Genomic DNA, 18694 nt, shown 5'->3' on the forward strand with positions numbered 1-18694 from the left:
TCAATATGCCTGATGCATCTTGAGCAGGGGTTCCAACCTTTTTGTCTTCGCTAACCCCTTTTGGGGCGCGTACCCAAATGTTTTAGTTAGAATTTAGCTCCATTATCGTGCAACCGTCATTTGTTGTCCTGTGCAAATATCAACTGTAGGCTAATGATAACTGAACAGCAACAAAATGACCATACTTGAAAATAACATGATAGCCTTGACTACTATTTGTGTAGAAATTGGTAAGACCTCTCTTTTTTCAAACCGAATTTTGTAACCAAATTTCTTGAAATAGCCTATGCGGTCATGTCTTGGAAATCCGCACTGTCAATTTAGTATGAACGAGTGCCAAAAATACATCTCAAAGTTATGTGGTGGCGAATGTAATAACAACGCGCGTACTTGTGGGTATGATTGCAACATACATGACACTTGAATTGAGAAACATATTTTTAGTGAACATGAACGTCCAGCATAGTCATTTCCATTTTGTGGCTCATGTTGAAGTTATTCTGGAATAGCGGTTATGCGTATCACAGGAGAAAATGGATTTTTGCACCAATTTTTTTCCAAAATTCTGACAAATCCCAACAAAACATATCTTAACAGCAATGCGTTTGTATCAGTAGGCCATTGGCAATTTGGAATATTTCATCTCAGATGACCATTCTGTTTATATGATTTATGAAGATATAGCAGTTATGAAGCGAGACTGTCTGTACAAATTAGATTATCAACCACTTTGCAAATTTTGACGTTTCGCAGACCCCAGGTTGACAACCACTGATCTAAAGGCTTATTCTGTTACACTTTGAACTTGTCATATTTTGTTGTTTTGAATGTTTTCGCATACATTTCTTGGTCTGAAAAAATTGCTCCTTATAGCTGCCTAGTACATTGGATGTTGGCCTGATTGGAATCTCCGTCCTTTTTTTGAAATAAATCCTGCGTGATAGAAGCTTTTTTCGCGTGACAGAGTCAACTTTGCGGCGTGACAAGCAAGGTTACTGACTTCAAATGACTGTGATCAGATGCTAATGGTTAGCAGCTGGTAAGGTGCAAGTACTTTACCAACAGACAGTAATCAACAGTTCCTGGCTTGAGGATTAGGTCAACACATTTTATACCACATACTAACTGGAATATAGCATTTGAGGTGGCTGAGAACATTGACTTTTTTTTTTCAATGAAATCAACAACCCGTGGCGGCGTGACCGCGTGCAACTGGCGACCAAGTCGGCGTGATCCTGCGTGCCTTGGACACCGATTCCATACTGGGATGTTGGCGGTTATTTATACATCATTATAATTATAGTTTTATTTCAATCCTATTCAGGGACATAGTTCTTACCTAGGCCTAACATAATCACAACTATGTCTGGCTCTAATGATGATCATAGTTTGAAGGACTGCGAAGCATATGTTCAACTTCATGGAATTCAACAAATTCTGAAGGATTGTATTGTACAGGTGATGTTTTACTTTAATTTTTTTAAAGCTCTGAAGCCTCTGATGTCATATAGGCTGTCGGTCGTCGGAATCGCTATCATTTTGCTTATGTATAGGCATAGTAATGCTACCCTAACCTAATTCGAGATATACACCAACTGTATCATAAATTGGGCTGATCGTATTGATCTTTACATGGAATCACACATAGGTCAGTTGTCTCGCACTGGGAATTGACTCGTTTTGTACAGTTTATTGTTAATAACGTATTGAGATATCAGTCGGATTATAGGCCTAATGAAAAATTGAACAAATATATATTAGTAAATTGTAGATACTGCTCATGAAGAACCTTTATATTAGCTCAGAAAAGCAAATAATTACTACAAAACATATTTATAGATCTTACAATAAGGTAAGGTAAATTTGTATTGCCATATTCACCAGATTACCAGAGAACCCGGCCCTTGGAGAACCCGGCCCTACCAACCCGGCCCTTGGAGAACCCGGCCCTCGGAGTATTCACCGGCAATCCTAATATCCCACCTCCGGCAACCCTAATATCCTCACCCTACCCCTAATATCCCACCCCCGGCAACCCTAATATCCCACCTCCACCAACCCTAATATCCCACCTTCGGCAACCCTAATATCCCACCTCCGGCAACCCTAATATCCCACCTCCCCCAACCCTAATATCCCGCTCCCCCAACCCTAATATCCCACCCCCGGCAACCCTAATATCCCACCCCCGGCAACCCCAATATCCCACCCCCGGCAACCCTAATATCCCACCTCCGGCAACCCTAATATCCTACCCTAACCCTAATATCCCACCTTCGGCAACCCTAATATCCCACCTCCGGCAACCCTAATATCCTACCCTAACCCTAATATCCCACCTCCGGCAACCCTAATATCCCACCTCCGGCAACCCTAATATCCCACCTCCACCAACCCTAATATCCCACCTCCGGCAACCCTAATATCCCACCTCCCCCAACCCTAATATCCCGCTCCCCCAACCCTAATATCCCACCTCCGGCAACCCTAATATCCCGCCCCCGGGAACCCTAATATCCCACCCCAGGCAACCCTAATATCCCGCCCCCGGGAACCCTAATATCCCACCCCAGGCAACCCTAAAATCCCACCCCCGGCAACCATAATATCCCACCTCCACCAACCCTAATATCCCACCTTCGGCAACCCTAATATCCCACCTCCGGCAACCCTAATATCCCACCTCCGGCAACCCTAATATGCCACCTCCCCCAACCCTAATATCCCGCTCCCCCAACCCTAATATCCCACCTCCGGCAACCCTAATATCCCACCCCCGGGAACCCTAATATCCCACCCCAGGCAACCCTAATATCCCACCCCCGGCAACCCTAATATCCCACCTCCACCAACCCTAATATCCCACCTTCGGCAACCCTAATATCCCACCTCCGGCAACCCTAATATCCCACCTCCCCCAACCCTAATATCCCGCTCCCCCAACCCTAATATCCCACCCCCGGCAACCCTAATATCCCACCCCCGGCAACCCCAATATCCCACCCCCGGCAACCCTAATATCCCACCCCGGCAACCCTAATATCCCACCTCCGGCAACCCTAATATCCCACCCCGGCAACCCTAATATCCCACCTCCGGCAACCCTAATGTCCCACTCCCCGAACCCTAATGTCTCCTTTCCCAACTACTCTACCCAACCCTAACGCCCCACCTCAACCTACAGTTGCAATAACGAGCAGACCACGAGTGGTTGATATGTGAGCAATAACAATCGTTGGGATATATTTTTCATCTGAACATTCACACACAATGTACAATGCGATAAGACCCAATGCGATGTCATGAACAGATACGAGTATGTCGAACGTCGCACGTCCGCCCCGCGCCAAGTCAATTCAACACTGAGCCGACCACACAAGCGTGATCACGTGATCTGATCACTCCGTGACTGCGTGATCTACGCATGCCCTGACCTCCTTACAAGATTGACAAATCAGTTGATAATAACATTATTACTTTATTAATTCATATTAATACTTGTGAATACACTTAATTTCAAAATTTCCCGAGGAATTCACCGAGGGCCGGGTTCTCCAAGGGCCGGGTTCTCCAAGGGCCGGGTTGGTAGGGCCGGGTTCTCCAAGGGCCGGGTTCTCCGGCAACCATTCACCAACGCCAAGTCATTCATTTCACTATAAGCTAACGATGCTGTAACAAACTAATTTTGATCTTGGGCTTCAGTGTTGTAGATATTCTGCCTGCTGCAATTACTGTTGCTCAACATAGATTGGTATTTCGTTAGTCATCATTCAGTTTAAGGAATTTTTGAATGTAGGCCCAAAGATGATTCAATTGATATGGTTGAGGAATTTACTCTTGGAGTTGCTGGATCATTCAATTTTTTAAACATGACTTGGGTACAATTTCTCGAATTACCCGCTTTTCCATTGGCTGCTATGATCATTACTTTTAATATTACGGCTATTATGGCTATTACTGCAATTGCAGTTGTGACTCTGTTATTTCTTGTTATTGTAGCTTGGTGACTGAATTGCCATATAAACTTTATACATACATAACATAACATTGTTGGGTTATATTTTTCATCTGAACAGTCACACACAATGTACAATGCGATAAGATACAATGCGATGTAATGAACAGATAGGAGGATGTCGAACGACAAGCATCAGTAGCGATCCTTTACTCTAACATCCACCTCGGCCTAGAGTGCCCGATGTCACAGTTCTTTTCGATGTTGATCTTCTTTGAAGCCGGGACCCTTTCTACTAGTTCTTTCCATTCCTTGTGAGTGCTTTCTTTCGCCGGGTCTTTTACTGGACTTTTTTGTCGCCGTAAGAACGGCAACGGCGGGGGAAGAGGAGCCCAGATAGACCTTCGACGGGATTCGAACCCGTTTCGTCAGATTGGTGGGCGCTTATCGTAACCACTACACTATCTCCCCCGCCTACATACATACATACTCGTGAAAATGCAGTACGGTATATTAATGCTAGTATGGGATCTTGTTCTCTGTGTGCTGGAAGACAGAACTAAAGCATTGTCAATACGTACCAAAATTTGATTTACGTTAGATCAGTGCTCTTCTACCGGTTTGCAATGTTCACCACGGCACTCACTAAAATAATATGCCTTGGATGTACCGATACGAAAAGGTATACAAGGGGGCACGACAAACTAGTCAACACTCAAGCAGCAGATTTACATCATGTTGGTAACATTCGCAAAGGTTCCGACTTTTTTTGAGCTTCCTAGATGTGTCGTGTCTTTGTGGAGGTGCTGACCTTTTCTCTGTAATCAGCTATCAGTTATATATATACAATATACGTACATGCTATCAAGTATACAGGGTGCATGAGTTTGTCACAACGACTTGGTGGTTCACAGCAAAAAAGCTTGAAAGAGTACTGTGTTATATTATATGTATTATTTGACGTGCAGTTGTCTCATATATTTATATTATAAATTTCAGTTATGTATTCAAAAACCGGAAAGACCAATGCAGTTCCTGCGCGAGCATTTTGTTAAACTTGAGCAAGTGAGTCTCTTATGTATTTCAATCAACTGCATTGTTGTTCATTGCATACCAGCCTACCTCATATATATATTGGATTGTTCCTTTTCATCACGGCCAAACACCTGACGACTCTGATCCATCAATCATAGTATTTTCGATGTGATATTGTCATTCTTTTCGTATAGCTGGTTTAGCAAGAAATTTACCTACGCACATTTAACAGAAGTGGTCAGAAATCATTCGTTTGTTACGTCAAGTGCAGACCATGCACCACAGTGACGTGCCTGTAAAGGAATATTGATCACATCGTGATGTTATCATGTTCATTCTACTTATCTTGCCCTTCGTAAAGATTTTGTCTTGTGAGCCATATTAATATTGATGAATTCTTATTTGATTTTGTGATACTTCGCAGTTTCATGGTGAACACTGGTTATCGTTTAATAAGTGAGAATTCTAGTTGTTGCAATGCGTTATCATCAATATTGACTTTAAGTATACTAGCCTAACTAATTTTGGTTGAATATTGAGTCTTGAGTGGCATTTCTAGAATATTTAATATCACTCAATAAGGCATGGATGTACCACCTTAATGATTCACAAGATGATTTGGATTCACTCGATAGCTGTTCTTTCAAACTTATTACCTTCGGTGGTTTGTAGGAAGAGGCTACCAAGCTCGACGCGGCGAAGGACCAGGGTGAAGATACTCAGGAAGAAGAGGCTTCCGTCACTCCGCCGCAAAACGCTGGCCAGCCCCGCAATCGCCGTGGCGCTGTTAGCGCAGAAGTGTATTCGGAAAAAGATATTCAAAATTATGTTAAAAAGGTATGTTGCTACCTTGCTTGTTATGGTATGTGTGAGTGACGAGTATTTTTGGCGGTAGGGTTAGCATGGTATATTTTTTAACACTCTCAAAAGTATGCGTAACTTCAAAATGTTTATACAAACCCTAGGGCTTGACACAAAGGTTCAAGTACTCAAATCAGAATCGAGTATCAATTGTAACAATTCGAGTCGAGTAGAGATTTTTTTAGCTTGCAGTATTTGATATGTGATCACATATCGCATATAAGCTGCATTTTTCAAATTCATTTATACTACGATGATGTCAAAATGAGTGGTGCGCAAATACTGGATCTTGCCCAGACCTTACTAGCAGTTAGCACGAGTAGGTTCGCATTCTCACAGCACTTACGCTCAGGTCATTCCAAAAGATTACAAAACCACGTCGGCGCTCTCGAAGGCCATAGAGCGAAACGTTCTATTTGCACATCTCGACGAGAACGAACGGTCTGACATTTTCGACGCCATGTTCCCGACTCAACACATCGAGGGCGAGGTCGTCATCAAACAGGGCGATGAAGGCGACAACTTCTACATCATCGACAGCGGAGAGGTTGATGTAAGTGAGCTGGGGTATTTTATGTTGCTTGGTGATTTTACATAGCATTTTTTTTTTAAAGATTTTTGTGAACAATACTCACGTCTCGACTCTGGGAGAGGGAACGAGTTTCGGCGAGCTTGCGCTCATTTACGGAACGCCGAGAGCGGCCGACGTCCGCGCCAAGACCGTCTTGAAGCTGTGGGCCATTGACAGGGACAGTTACCGTAGAATTTTGATGGGGAGTCAGATCAAGAAGAGGAATATGTATCAGGAGTTTCTCGGCAAGATTTCGATCCTCGGTAAGGTTTGATCGAGCCGCCGTTGTTTTTTTCGGTGCGTAATGAATTGTTTGGTGTAGGCACTGCACAGTATCTATTTTCTAATATACGTCTTTATTTGTTTGCTGTATTTGTGAAATGATCACGTGTTACAAGTTTAAAATTGTTACAAAAACTGTTGCATAGCGTACAGTAACCGTTTCATAGTCCTGACTGCTTACCGTTTATAAGGTGTGATTTTGAGTCGAATACTATGTGTTAGGAGACATATGCATTCTCAGGTATTTAGTGCAGACGCAATTATCTACAGCAATCTGTCTGAACAACCTGTAATTATTAAAGTGACATGTTCGAATTGGATGTTGTGTATCGCCGAGAAACCACCACAACCACGAGATTTGTGTCGCGTTATTTTCACACACACCGGAAGCATAACATTAGTGATGATGTGGATTTGATTTGCAAATGTAGTGGGCGGTACACTTACGCATCGTACGCATTGAAAACTTGTGAAATGGTTTTTGAAGGGTACTGAATGCTGTGATATTGTCGTATGGTAGGCCTATCTAAGTTGATGTCGAGTTGTTGTGGATCACAACCACTTATGATGAGCCTGCACATTGCACACCCATAATGTTGTCATTTAGATTCATTGGATGATTGGGAGCGTATGACAGTCGCCGATGCGTTAGAGCCTGTGCAGTATTCAAGCGGCCAGGAAGTCGTTGTGCAAGGCCAACCAGGAAATGACTTTTTTATCATTGTGGAGGTATGGGACGCAGCCTGATCTGTTTACGGTTATGCTAATGTCTCGTGAGTAATTAATTAATTGAACCCTTTGTCTACTGTGGGCCTTTTCAGGAATGTGACCCAGTTCACTGGAAATCAAATATTTCTTTCATTTTTCAAGGAACATTTGTATAACACACTGTATAGCCCGGTATTCCTATGCTCAGGTTCAGTGCAGTATATATGATGCTCCATTGTGGTTGTATGTTGATTGCTGTTTTCATTCCTTCAGGGTACCGCCGCAGTCTTGCAACGTCGTTGTGAAACCGATGAATATACTGAAGTTGGAAATCTCGGACCTTCGGATTATTTTGGTGAGTGAAGTTTTTCTGTGATACCTCGATATGTGTGGACTCTGAGAAATGACATGAACTTACAATGGTCCGAGCAGAAAATCTATACCTATCTCTCTCGCCCATTTATTAAAGAGAATTCTGCCATAATTATAGGTAGTGTTGTTATATAACGTGTCCTGGAAGCTCATTGCTGACCCCAGCATCAGTTCGCATGGTCATTAAGTATTTATGATGTGATGTAACTTTCCTAATGCTCCCCCGGGGTGAGGATTCATGAAATCCGAGAACAATGCGATTCTCTCCCGCCATATGTGACGTTGTTTACCATGTGATTTTTGGTACAGATTATTGAATTGAATTTGTTGGTTCGACATTGTCATGTCTGTATTTACCTGGTGTTATTAACAAAATAATAGTAATATGATACACGTGAAAATGGAATTTTTTGTTATTCGTTGTTTTTGATTTTTTTTAGGTGAAATCGCGCTTCTGTTAGATCGACCGCGTGCTGCTACCGTGGTGGCCCGCTCGCCATTGCTGAAATGCGTCAAGTTGGACCGACCCCGATTTGAAAGGCTCTTGGGAGAGTGCTCTGAAATATTAAAACGCAATATGCAGCAGTACAACAGCTTCGTGTCTATATCTGTTTAATCATGTCTCGTGAATGGACTACCAATGAAATGATTAGGCGATCATGCTGTCCAAATATTATTATACGGTAGTGATCAAAGAAAACGTTATCTAGCCAGCACCCCCACTCTTTTTTTTCCTTCAACTATTGCATGTCTCTGTACCTAACCACAAGTTATTTCCACTCAATGAAATTTGTTGCTAGCACTGAAACGTCTTCAGATTGCTCCGGCGGTATGGAGGCCGTTTTGTGCCCGAGTGGTGATGGTCTTGAAGGATATGTGTGAATAAAGGATTGTTGGATCTATTACTGTATCTGTTTCTCTGCTTATTTTGTTGTTATGGTGGGGCTGAGTGAGAGAATAAGAAATAATATTAAGTTCTGCGATAGTCTGTTGCGTATACTGCAGGAAGAAAGGGTTGTGTTAACTCTCGGTCGAAGTGGGATCTCGTACCACTGGTCAATGTGATAAAGTTCGCGGGATTTGGTTTGCCTATGCGGTACAGTAAGGTGACAGTCGTAAACTTGTAAGTGGACGAAAGCCGCAGAATGCAACTTCGTAATTGTCTAACTGGTACGTGATGGTGCCCCCCTAAAAACTCATTATTTATAGAGTCAAGCATTTCGGCGTCGGTCATTACCGCGTCAAGACCACAGTTACCTCTAATTTTTGACGAGTCTGCGCACACTCACCAACTCACTGCGCAGACCCTTGCCCAAAAGTGCGTAACGACTGAAAAAATGTCATCACGTCCGATTTTCTGTGCGCAGAGACCGTGTCAGCACTGCGCACGTGCGCAGCTTGGAGGGAACATTGGTCACGACACAACAAGACGTTAACAATGACGTTTGGGCTAAGATGCGAATGCGAAGTGTGCTGTCAAAAAGCTCCGCGGCGAGGAAACCTTGACTCCCCATCCCCACAAAAACGCCTCATGTTAGTGGATTGCGGAAACCCATTTATAGATGTCGAATTTTCCCTCGTCCATACACGCCTAAATGGATGGCACGTAATAAACCTTGTCCTGGCAATCTCAGCCCCATGTACATGGACATGCTCGTCGAATGTCGGATAGCCGGCGGGATACTGTTCCACACGTCAGGTCCACGGACCATTTGATACAGCGATGATCTTTTCGGTCGATCACATGATAATAGGACGACGTGGAGGCGCGGGTGTCATACTTGTGTGCTTTCGATTCCGAGGTAAAGAAGTCATTTGAAATATTCAGGGCAATGACCGCAGTGGAACTGATACATAAACTTGGCGATGTCTTGTTTCCGCATATCCTAAGTTTAGGACACCGAATCTCTTCAGCAGCATGTTGTATGGACAACCAGGTCACTTTCAGTCGTGTGCGTCACACGGAATAAGTTCTTTAGATCTGGTGCGTTTCAGCGATTCCGAAATGTTTTGATTATATATACCAGACGGGAGATCACGAAATGACTGCACACAACAAAGTAATTGATAACCATAAGGTCCGCCCGAGACCCGAAGATGCATATTAGCAGGGCCGTAACAGCACATCGTCAGCCCCCCCCAAAACGTCGGTCTTGGGCCCCCCATAGGGTGATAATTCTAACTTCTGGGGGGATACGCCCCCCAGACCCCCCACAGGCTATTCGCTGTTACAACCGCTACTGATCATCTCAATTATGTGTTCGTTGGGTGAGTCAGCTTTTCTCGCCTGAACGCGCGCAGCGCGAGAAATTTCTATAATTCATTACTGAATCGGTCAATATGATCTTGAATTGCATATAGGCTATATTGCTGTCAACTTTTATCCTCTCTCTGCTCACGTAATCTGATTTACCGGTAGAGTTGAGTGAGGTGTGTAAGAAAAGGTAGGACTCCTCAATAATAATTAAACCTCTCCCTCCGGGTGTATAGGCTACCCTTTGGCAGGAACGAAACAGCACTTCGTCCCCCCAAAAAAACTTTAGTCTTTGGCTCCCATTGGGTGATAAAGCAACCCCACCACGTTGTTCACTTTTTCCACGAAATTATGGTTGTATTGTTTAGTGAGCCAGCGCTAAGAGCGAAAATTTTCGATAATTCATCATGAAATCGGGAATTGCATATATAGCTTACACTGCTATCATGCAACTTCTTGTCCTGTCTGCTCACGTAATCAGATTTGACGGTAGAGCTGCGAGTGAGGTGTCTTCGAAACTGTACAGCCCGTAAATAATAATTAAACATCTTCCAGCGGACTCGTTGGTATGACTTCGTTTCATGATGTTATTTCGTGACCTCCTGTCCGCTATATCAAAAAATATAGAATCGCCAAAACGAACTAAACTAAAAGATCACACGATTTCAATTTGGTATTTCTTCACTGGCATATAATTTTTCCCTGCAGGATGGTATTTGTCTTGTGAGGTTGTGTGATTGCCAAGATAGGGACATTCTGCGCCAGTCATTTAGGCGCCTATCGACAATTAAACCTATATGTATTTTGTATATATAACGAAGTTTTCGGTCAGCATAAGGGCAGTCATTCTCGGCCAAGGTTATCTCGCTACCGATCGTTCAGGCACATCTTCTTGGAGTCGCATGTTACATGGCCTAAAACTTAATATGTCTTGGTGCGTCGTGGCGCGGTAATGGCCAACGCCGATATGCCCATTTTTATAAATCTTGCGTATTTTTTCTTGGGAAAGAGTACTCACAATCAAAGTTTAGGCAACTTGAAATCGCGCAAAGCGCGAAAAATTTTTGAAAACGTTGCATAAATTTTCAAAAGATACTCGTAAAGTTATGGTAATTCACGAAATAATTTTGGGCCCCCTTCGAGCTCACCCCCCCAATTGGGGGGTTTGGGGTGCGGCAGCTACGGCCCTGCATACTAGCATAGCAATTTACAACGTAGCTACGTTGTAAATTGCTATGATATTAGTATTAATTACGGGCCATAAATTTTCAAATATACCAATACCATACCAACGGTAAATATGAGCACGTGGGTTAGTATAGTTAAAAAATCGACAGTAATTTATGCAATTCCCACTTTCATTTCGATTTCAACCATGTATTTCATTATTTTCGCGCTACACGTGAATAAACAACAATAGTACAGCAACCACCGATAACAAGAACACTATCGTAGTGATATCGTAGGACACAAAGAGGAGTCTAGGGGGGGGCGATGCCCCCATGAGTTTGGTCTATAGCCCTAAGACTCTATGGGAGCCCAAGACCAGCGTTTGGGGAGGGGCTGACGAAGTGCTGTTACGGCCCCGAATATATCCCTGTACAAAATAAGCTGACTCACTCCAGAATCTTAAATGCTCATTCAATACTTGAACCGTAAAATAGCCTAGAATTATCACTGTGGGTTTTGTTGGGAAATATTAACACAATAAAAATATCCGGTCCAAAATCACAGCGCGGAGCCACGAGCCATATCAATAGAAGCATAGGCAAATTCGATACAGCGAAATCAAAGTTGTGAAACGGCGAATATTTTGTCTGGAAATACCATGGTGAAGCAACGCTATAGTTGTATCAGCTGTACTGGACTGGATGCTTATTGCTCATCGCGTTAGTCAGGCAGTGTTAAGTCGTTGTTGTTCTCGAGAAGATCAATTTACAACTAAATATTAACGATAATGGTAAGCCATTCATCATGACCTGGAAAGTGTTTTCATTCGATTCAGAGGCAGTTATCGTCTACGATTTGAGTTGGGTTCGATACCGTACATCCAGGTTTTGTTACTGTTTCTCGTTTATTTGAATTCCTCGTAGTGAAATTGCGTTATGGACCTATTTAGAGTTATTAATGAAATTATTTCATATAAACAAATTGTAATTACGGCATCACACTAATACACTACAAAAAAAATTAGACAAATTTGGTCTCAAATTTAAGAAATGAGGATGATTTGGTCTCATTTTCAGCAATTTCAGTCTCACTGATGGTCTCATTTTACCCACTCACCATAAATGCTATTTTCGACTCAGACAACCATATATATATTGATCTGAATAGCACATGTGAGTAGTAAGTGGCATGTACCTTGATAACTATATCTAGTGAATACCTTGTAAACTTAGTACAGGATCATCTCAACACTGCAATTTCTGGTCTCTCTCATCCTGCCCCTCCTCCGTTCAGACCCCTAACACTGAAAAGGATGCCCCCAAGGCACTGCCACTATTTTCGATCAATTTCTGGCTTACTTTTGAGACATAAAGTACTTGGTAAGACTAATTGGTCTTTAAGACTTATTGGTCTTTAAGACTTATTGGTCTTTAAGACTTATTGGTCTTTAAGACTTTTTTTTTGTAAAAAATCGATTTGAGACCAAATTTGTCTGATTTTTTTTTTGTAGTGTAGTTCCGTAGCTTACGTAACATTTCCGAAAACGGTACCATGACTGCCATCCATGCCATAATTTAGCAATTCGTGTTTATAGTCAACTGCAGTGTGATGTTGCACCTTTTGATATTTTGTTCATGTTTGGATTTTTTTTCAAGCTGCTATCAAGACAGAAACCTGCAATTGGAGGTAATGGTCCTGCACAGGATAAAGAGAAGGTAAAACAGAAATTGCCGAAAGTTGAAGATCTACTTGAAAATCGCGATTACACTGGTGCAATTACTTTGCTTGAGGTAATTATCAAAACTAATTGATAATATGTATTGCTAATACAATGACACGTTAGTATTCAGTCCCTATAATAATAGAAGATCGTGTGATGTTTTGATATGATAAAATTATTAATATATTGCACTGAACTGACCAGTGCTAGCCGAGCCCACAAAATACTTATCGCCTATTGGTTTGTGGTTGAAACTTAACTTAAAGGTTACAGCTTAAGAGCTTAAATGTGTTGCTCTCTTCAATTGAGCAATATGTTAGTCATATCATAACTATGATTGATAAAAAGAAACTGTGTGAATACATTGACCTTTTCAAACAGAAATATCGGATACTTTGGTTTTCAGCATCGATCTGAAGACATTTAGTGGCATTTCGTTGCCACCGATATGTGTAATAAATAAATATTCTTTGTGGAAGTACCACCTAATCTGTAACTGAGATTAATGGTAGTCTCATAGACCTGCATCAAACATAATGTTCAGCAATCTCTAAAGAATGAATTTACTTGTATCATGTATTCTTGATGTATAATTATGCTGTTTAAATTAGACAGACCGTGCCTTGTTATTTATGTTCTTAGCTATTTATATTTTTTATACATATAGTTTGAAAAACACACCGGCAAGGCAACGGACAGCACAGATTTATGGATCGCATATTGTTTTTTTCATTTGGGTCAATACAAGAAATGCTATGATGTAAGTACTCATCATTTACTGATTACTTCTAATGGCCATATTACAATGTATTACCTTTATAATTTATCATGATAGGTATACCTGGCTTTAAGTCAACGAGGACCGCCAACTTCCAATCTATTGCTGAACTTGGGCTGCTGCTGCTTCTATCTTGGAATGTACAAGGAGGCTCATGAGTATTGTAAAAAAGGTACCGTTTTAAAAGCTTAATTTTTCAATGCTGCGATATAGCATCAATCACTACCTTGCAGGGTTGTTACCAAGTCACAAGGCTCCGAGTCACAAGTCACTCTCACTTTTATAGTTTTGACTCGAGTCAAGTTGAGTCATTTTTAGTTCACCATCGAGTCAAGTCCGGGTCCAAGTCAGCGAGCAGATGGTCGAGTCCAAGTCATAGTATTATGACTCGAGTCCGAGTCCAAGTCATTGCGTTGACTGCTCATTTTTGTGTTAAATTCTTGTTAGAACCACTTTTTATAACTCTGTTTGGTGATATCGAATGGTTCGCATTTAAAATATACTAATTTTCCTCACTTTCAACAGTTTCTGGTCACATTTTTAAGTAGCCTACCAGTAACCTACCAATAGGCGAAATACCAATAGTGTGGTTACTTTTTCTATTCTTTGAAATTACAATGAATTGTCGGTCTTGGCCGTCTGAGACTCGAGTCATATGACTTGGTCCGAGTCATGCGCAATGACTCGAGTCCAAGTCGAGTCATTACACAGATTGACTCGAGTCGATTCGAGTCATTTCTGTATTTTGAGAAAATGACTCGAATCAAGTTAGAGTCATCCGAAAATCTTGTCAAATGAATCAAAAATTTCTCGACCTCCTGAGTTACGACTCTAATAGTACTGCATGCATATTAAATGATTTGTTTCTAACAATTTTATATGCAATTTACAATCCTAGAAACTTATATTGTGCAAAATTATCTTTATGGAATCAAAATGCCTTGCTGAATTTGGCCGTGTTTAGCGCATACCTGTTTTGCATATTTTACTTGTATTATGTCAGGGATATCTAGATATCCCTGGTATTATGTATACATTATTTATACATGCGCAAAAGGCTTTAATGTGAAAAGCGTCACTATATCTTCTTTCGTTTTTTAACAATAATAATAATGATAATAGTCATTGGCGCTACAGGGGTCGTGAGCAAAAAACTCATGAGACATATCCAACAAATTCGGGGTAACGTTCGATTCGACATGATCCAAAAGATCACATTATTGGGCACTGTGCACATTCTTCGGAAGGCCTTGAATGCACCACTGGACTAAAATTACACTTGTGAATCACAGCATAATTTCTGTAATTACGATTCTTCATCTTCAATCATCTCTACCTCTGCTCTGTAAACCTTGCCAATTCTTCATCTGCTGCAATTCTGTAATCTGACTTCTCCATGTATTGCATAGGAATAACAATTTGAATGTATTACTGAAATTTTAAAAATTTACTCCAATCTCGTCATTTTCCTTTGGGGGCAGGTTGCTCCCCGGATTATGTGTGTATCTACCAGTTTTACTGTGAATAATGAATATAATAATAATTTATACATGCATATTTCACATATGCTCGTATTTGGACAGTCTGCTTTAATTTTCAATTTATGTATTTCCAGCGGACAAGGGACCATTACAAAACAGACTGATGTTCCATATTTCACACAAGGTATGTTGCTCGTCATGCATGATTCAGCTACTCAATTAAATTCTTTTGTCAAGTTATCACTTTCGTTTCTCGTTTGTTTTTTGTTTCCGTCGTGATTTCTGTTTTATGTTTGTTCCGTTGACTTCAGTTCAGCGATGAGAAAGCCGTCCTCACGTACCACCAACATCTCCAAGACAATTTTGAAGATCAGCTGAGTCTCGCGTCAATCCATTACATGCGATCACACTACCAAGAGGCTATCGATGTCTATAAAAGGCTTCTGTTAGAGAATAGGTTTGCATTAATTTTGCATGATCATTTGATTTGATTTTATAATTTATTTTATTACTGTCGTCGAGGAATCTAAAATGGCGTTATTAGTTGTAAATAAGACATCCTCTTTCCGTGTAAACTCTCTCGAAGAGATGCTTCTGATTCATAAGAACTGTGTCAAATTCACCAGTTATATTTCTAATTCTGCTTTAGCCCCACCCACCAAAAATATAGAAAAGGTTATTTGTCATTTTTTTGTTTGTTTGAGATATGCATGGTGTTTTGTCGACTACTATGGTCATTTACACCAGGCCGATATTCTTCCTTTTTATTCCGCAACTGCCGACTTATAGCACGGCCCACTTCCAGGCTTTTTGTAAGACACCGCTTATGCGGATGAGGTGGCGAGGAGGAGCCTAGATAAACCTCCAACATTCAGGTATACGAATTCTGAAGTCGACCTTGGTCGGACTCGAACCCACAATCCATTGGTGTTGCAGTCGCGGATTATACCACTGCGCTATCTTGCCACTCATTTGTCATTTAATGACGTTGCTTGAGTTAATGTGTGTAATTTGGTACCCGGAATGCAGCGAAGTAAGTAATTTGAGCAAGTTATGAAGCACAGCTCATGGATAGTAGGCAGGTAGCAGACATGTTGAAGAATATGTGATTTTATCATGCGGACATTTGACAATGGTGTCTGAGATTGGTGGATTGTGGCTAGGACTGTTTATCAAATGTAAAATCTCAGGTATACATCTGTTCCAACCTACAGGTCATAGACAATATCAGGATTTGAAATACTGCGTTTGGATTAGATCGACTCCGGGTATAGAAAGATATATTTCAGCACCAATGTACTCTGTCCATTTTTACTATGGTATGTGTGCCTGCTGTATCTAGCTGTAATTGATTAGACTTGAGGGAGGGACACTGGATAATGCAGTCATTTCGTGTCATATGCATTGAAATGTGAATGGATTGCTGTGATTCTCTGTTTTCATAATGAATGTTAAATCAATCTACTGCGGAAAGAGTTTTGAAGTTTGTTCTGTGACAAAATGATCACTGATCAGTCTTGTGTGTAGAAACACAGTAATAGAATTAGTACTTTATGTGATAGTGACAGTTTCAACAGGCGCCGAATACATCAGTAAACCGTGATATCTCTTATTCAAGTTTGGAGATGAGTTCAATCTGCTCATGCACCATTCGAAATTTGAGGATTGTCTTTTCGACCAAATGTGCCTAGCCAGTTTGCATTACATGCGAGGACACTACAATGAGTCAGTGAAGATCTTCAAGCAACTGATGACAGACGATACCAAAAGGTGAAGCGTTTCAGTCAGAAAGGCAGCGGCACATTTTTTACGTGCATCCTTATCGTCGATACATGTAATATATGTACATTGTACAAGGCTATGTTTTTGTGACTTGGGGATGAGTATATTCAATGTCCGTCAGTCAGTGATGTCATTATTATTATTGTTGCTACGGTGCTCATATTTATTCGTTAAGCTCTGTATAGAATGACAAATGAAGTGAATCTTATTTGGATTCGAAGGAATATTATAACTGATGGGGAACTTGAATACGTAGATTACCGATTCCCTAATCTTGCAATAATATTTTTTTCAGGGAATTTCTGGCGCTCAATGTCTACGTTGCGCTCTGCTATTACAAGTTGGACTACTATGATGTGTCCCAGGTCAGTATGTCAGAGGGTTGCCAAGTAACACTATTATGTACACCGGAGATGAAAGGGGGCCATTTCGAATGTAATCCACATCTTAATGCCTACCTCATATTGGAGGTTGATGTGTAAAAAGTAAATAGTTTGGCCTCAAAAAGTATCACAGTCGAAGTTGTCTAAAACATAAACACCTAATTATGTAGTGTAATTAGACAAAAACAACTTGGGTACTCCTAAAATGGAGAAAACTACTTAGTTTCTGAACAACTCTGGTTCTCTGTTTGTTGTTTAGTAATCGTCTTGCTAGGCTGCTGTTAGGCTTAGGAGGTCAGATCGGTGTAGTTTTTGTGATCCTGTAGTTGTCTTTGGATTAAGTGTACCACCAGCACACTTTACTGTGTAGATCTGTGTGATCTGTTACCGTGTTGATCTCGAATGATATGTACTGAGAAATTTGTGGTACCGTTTTTGATTTTTACTTTTAGGAAGTTCTCGCCGTTTACCTCCAGCATTTCCCAGACAGCGCGATCGCTCTCAATCTAAAGGCATGCAACCACTTCCGACTCTATAACGGTAAAGCCGCAGAGGCCGAACTCAGACACTTGCAAGAGATTGCATCGCCGAGCTTCACATTTGCGGAAGAACTGCTCAAGCACAATTTGGTTTGTTGAATTTGACCTCTTCATTAAAACAAGCTTAACTGTAGATGTAGTCAAGGTGAAAATTTGAGAGGTCCAATATTTTTTAATAAATGACATGACTTCACATTGAAAACAAATGACAATATCACAGTCAAAAATCCAGTGTTGCTACTCGAGTGGAAGTAGAAGTAACAAATAATTTATCCGACTTGGAGAAGTAGCCTAATGATTTGCAAGTGGAAGTAAAAAATAAAAGTACGCAAGTAAGTAGTTTCAAGTAGATTTGGCCGAGGGTTCGCATGCTTTTAGTGGTAAATCGCAGACTGCTTTTGAAATTGCAGGGTGCATCTCTGTCACTAATGGCACCATGAATCCGTTGTTGAGATCAAGTCACTACCTTCGAATCACAAGTCAATTCGATTCATTGCACATTTTGTCTCGAGTCAAGTCAAGTCACTCGAACTTTTGAGGTGACTCGAGTCAAGTGTCGCCAAATAGATGATAGTATATGAACCCTCAGAGAGTTGAAACTAATTTATACGATGGAATACACAATCCATCATCACATCCATACGATGTAATTTAAGCCTGTACCAATTGTTGACCAGTAATATAAATTTACAAACTAATATATCAGTCCGATTTAAATTATGCTAAAGTTTCGTTAAGAGCAGAGAGACACTGCTGCAGATAGAATAGCCTGCTACTAGTAGACAACCTAAGCTCTAATCACT

At 41.1% G+C, this 18694-nt stretch overlaps 3 protein-coding genes across 4 annotated transcripts in view; 2 read left to right on the forward strand and 1 right to left on the reverse strand.

Annotated features, from left to right (window-relative positions):
• Positions 1-18694, reverse strand: part of LOC145457346 (L-threonine ammonia-lyase-like) — a 237168-nt gene that overhangs the window by 100574 nt on the left and 117900 nt on the right. The window lies entirely within an intron of this gene.
• On the forward strand, positions 1299-8694 carry LOC145457080 (cAMP-dependent protein kinase type I-beta regulatory subunit-like). The gene is made up of 8 exons (XM_080335244.1): positions 1299-1458; positions 4955-5020; positions 5663-5827; positions 6204-6404; positions 6466-6685; positions 7312-7433; positions 7686-7767; positions 8225-8694. The coding sequence occupies exons 1-8, from the start codon at positions 1363-1365 to the stop codon at positions 8398-8400; spliced, it is 1128 nt and encodes a 375-aa protein (XP_080191370.1). The 5' UTR covers positions 1299-1362; the 3' UTR covers positions 8401-8694.
• Positions 11839-18694, forward strand: part of LOC145458095 (intraflagellar transport protein 56-like) — a 29648-nt gene continuing 22792 nt past the window's right edge. Inside the window, exons 1-8 of one of the 2 annotated variants that reach the window (XM_080336411.1) lie at positions 11839-11998; positions 12864-12998; positions 13596-13688; positions 13764-13878; positions 15322-15371; positions 15499-15644; positions 17265-17334; positions 17805-17981. In XM_080336411.1, the coding sequence (XP_080192537.1) occupies positions 11996-11998; positions 12864-12998; positions 13596-13688; positions 13764-13878; positions 15322-15371; positions 15499-15644; positions 17265-17334; positions 17805-17981 (789 nt within the window). In that variant the 5' untranslated portion in view covers positions 11839-11995. Of the gene's footprint in view, positions 11999-12863; positions 12999-13595; positions 13689-13763; positions 13879-15321; positions 15372-15498; positions 15645-16805; positions 16958-17264; positions 17335-17804; positions 17982-18694 lie in introns of both variants that reach the window. The other variant, XM_080336410.1, reaches the window with a different exon arrangement.

The sequence above is a fragment of the Botryllus schlosseri genome, chromosome 15, assembly GCF_051294905.1.
Source record: "Botryllus schlosseri isolate E-star chromosome 15, Bs_hap1, whole genome shotgun sequence".
NCBI classification, from domain to species: Eukaryota; Metazoa; Chordata; class Ascidiacea; order Stolidobranchia; family Styelidae; genus Botryllus; species Botryllus schlosseri.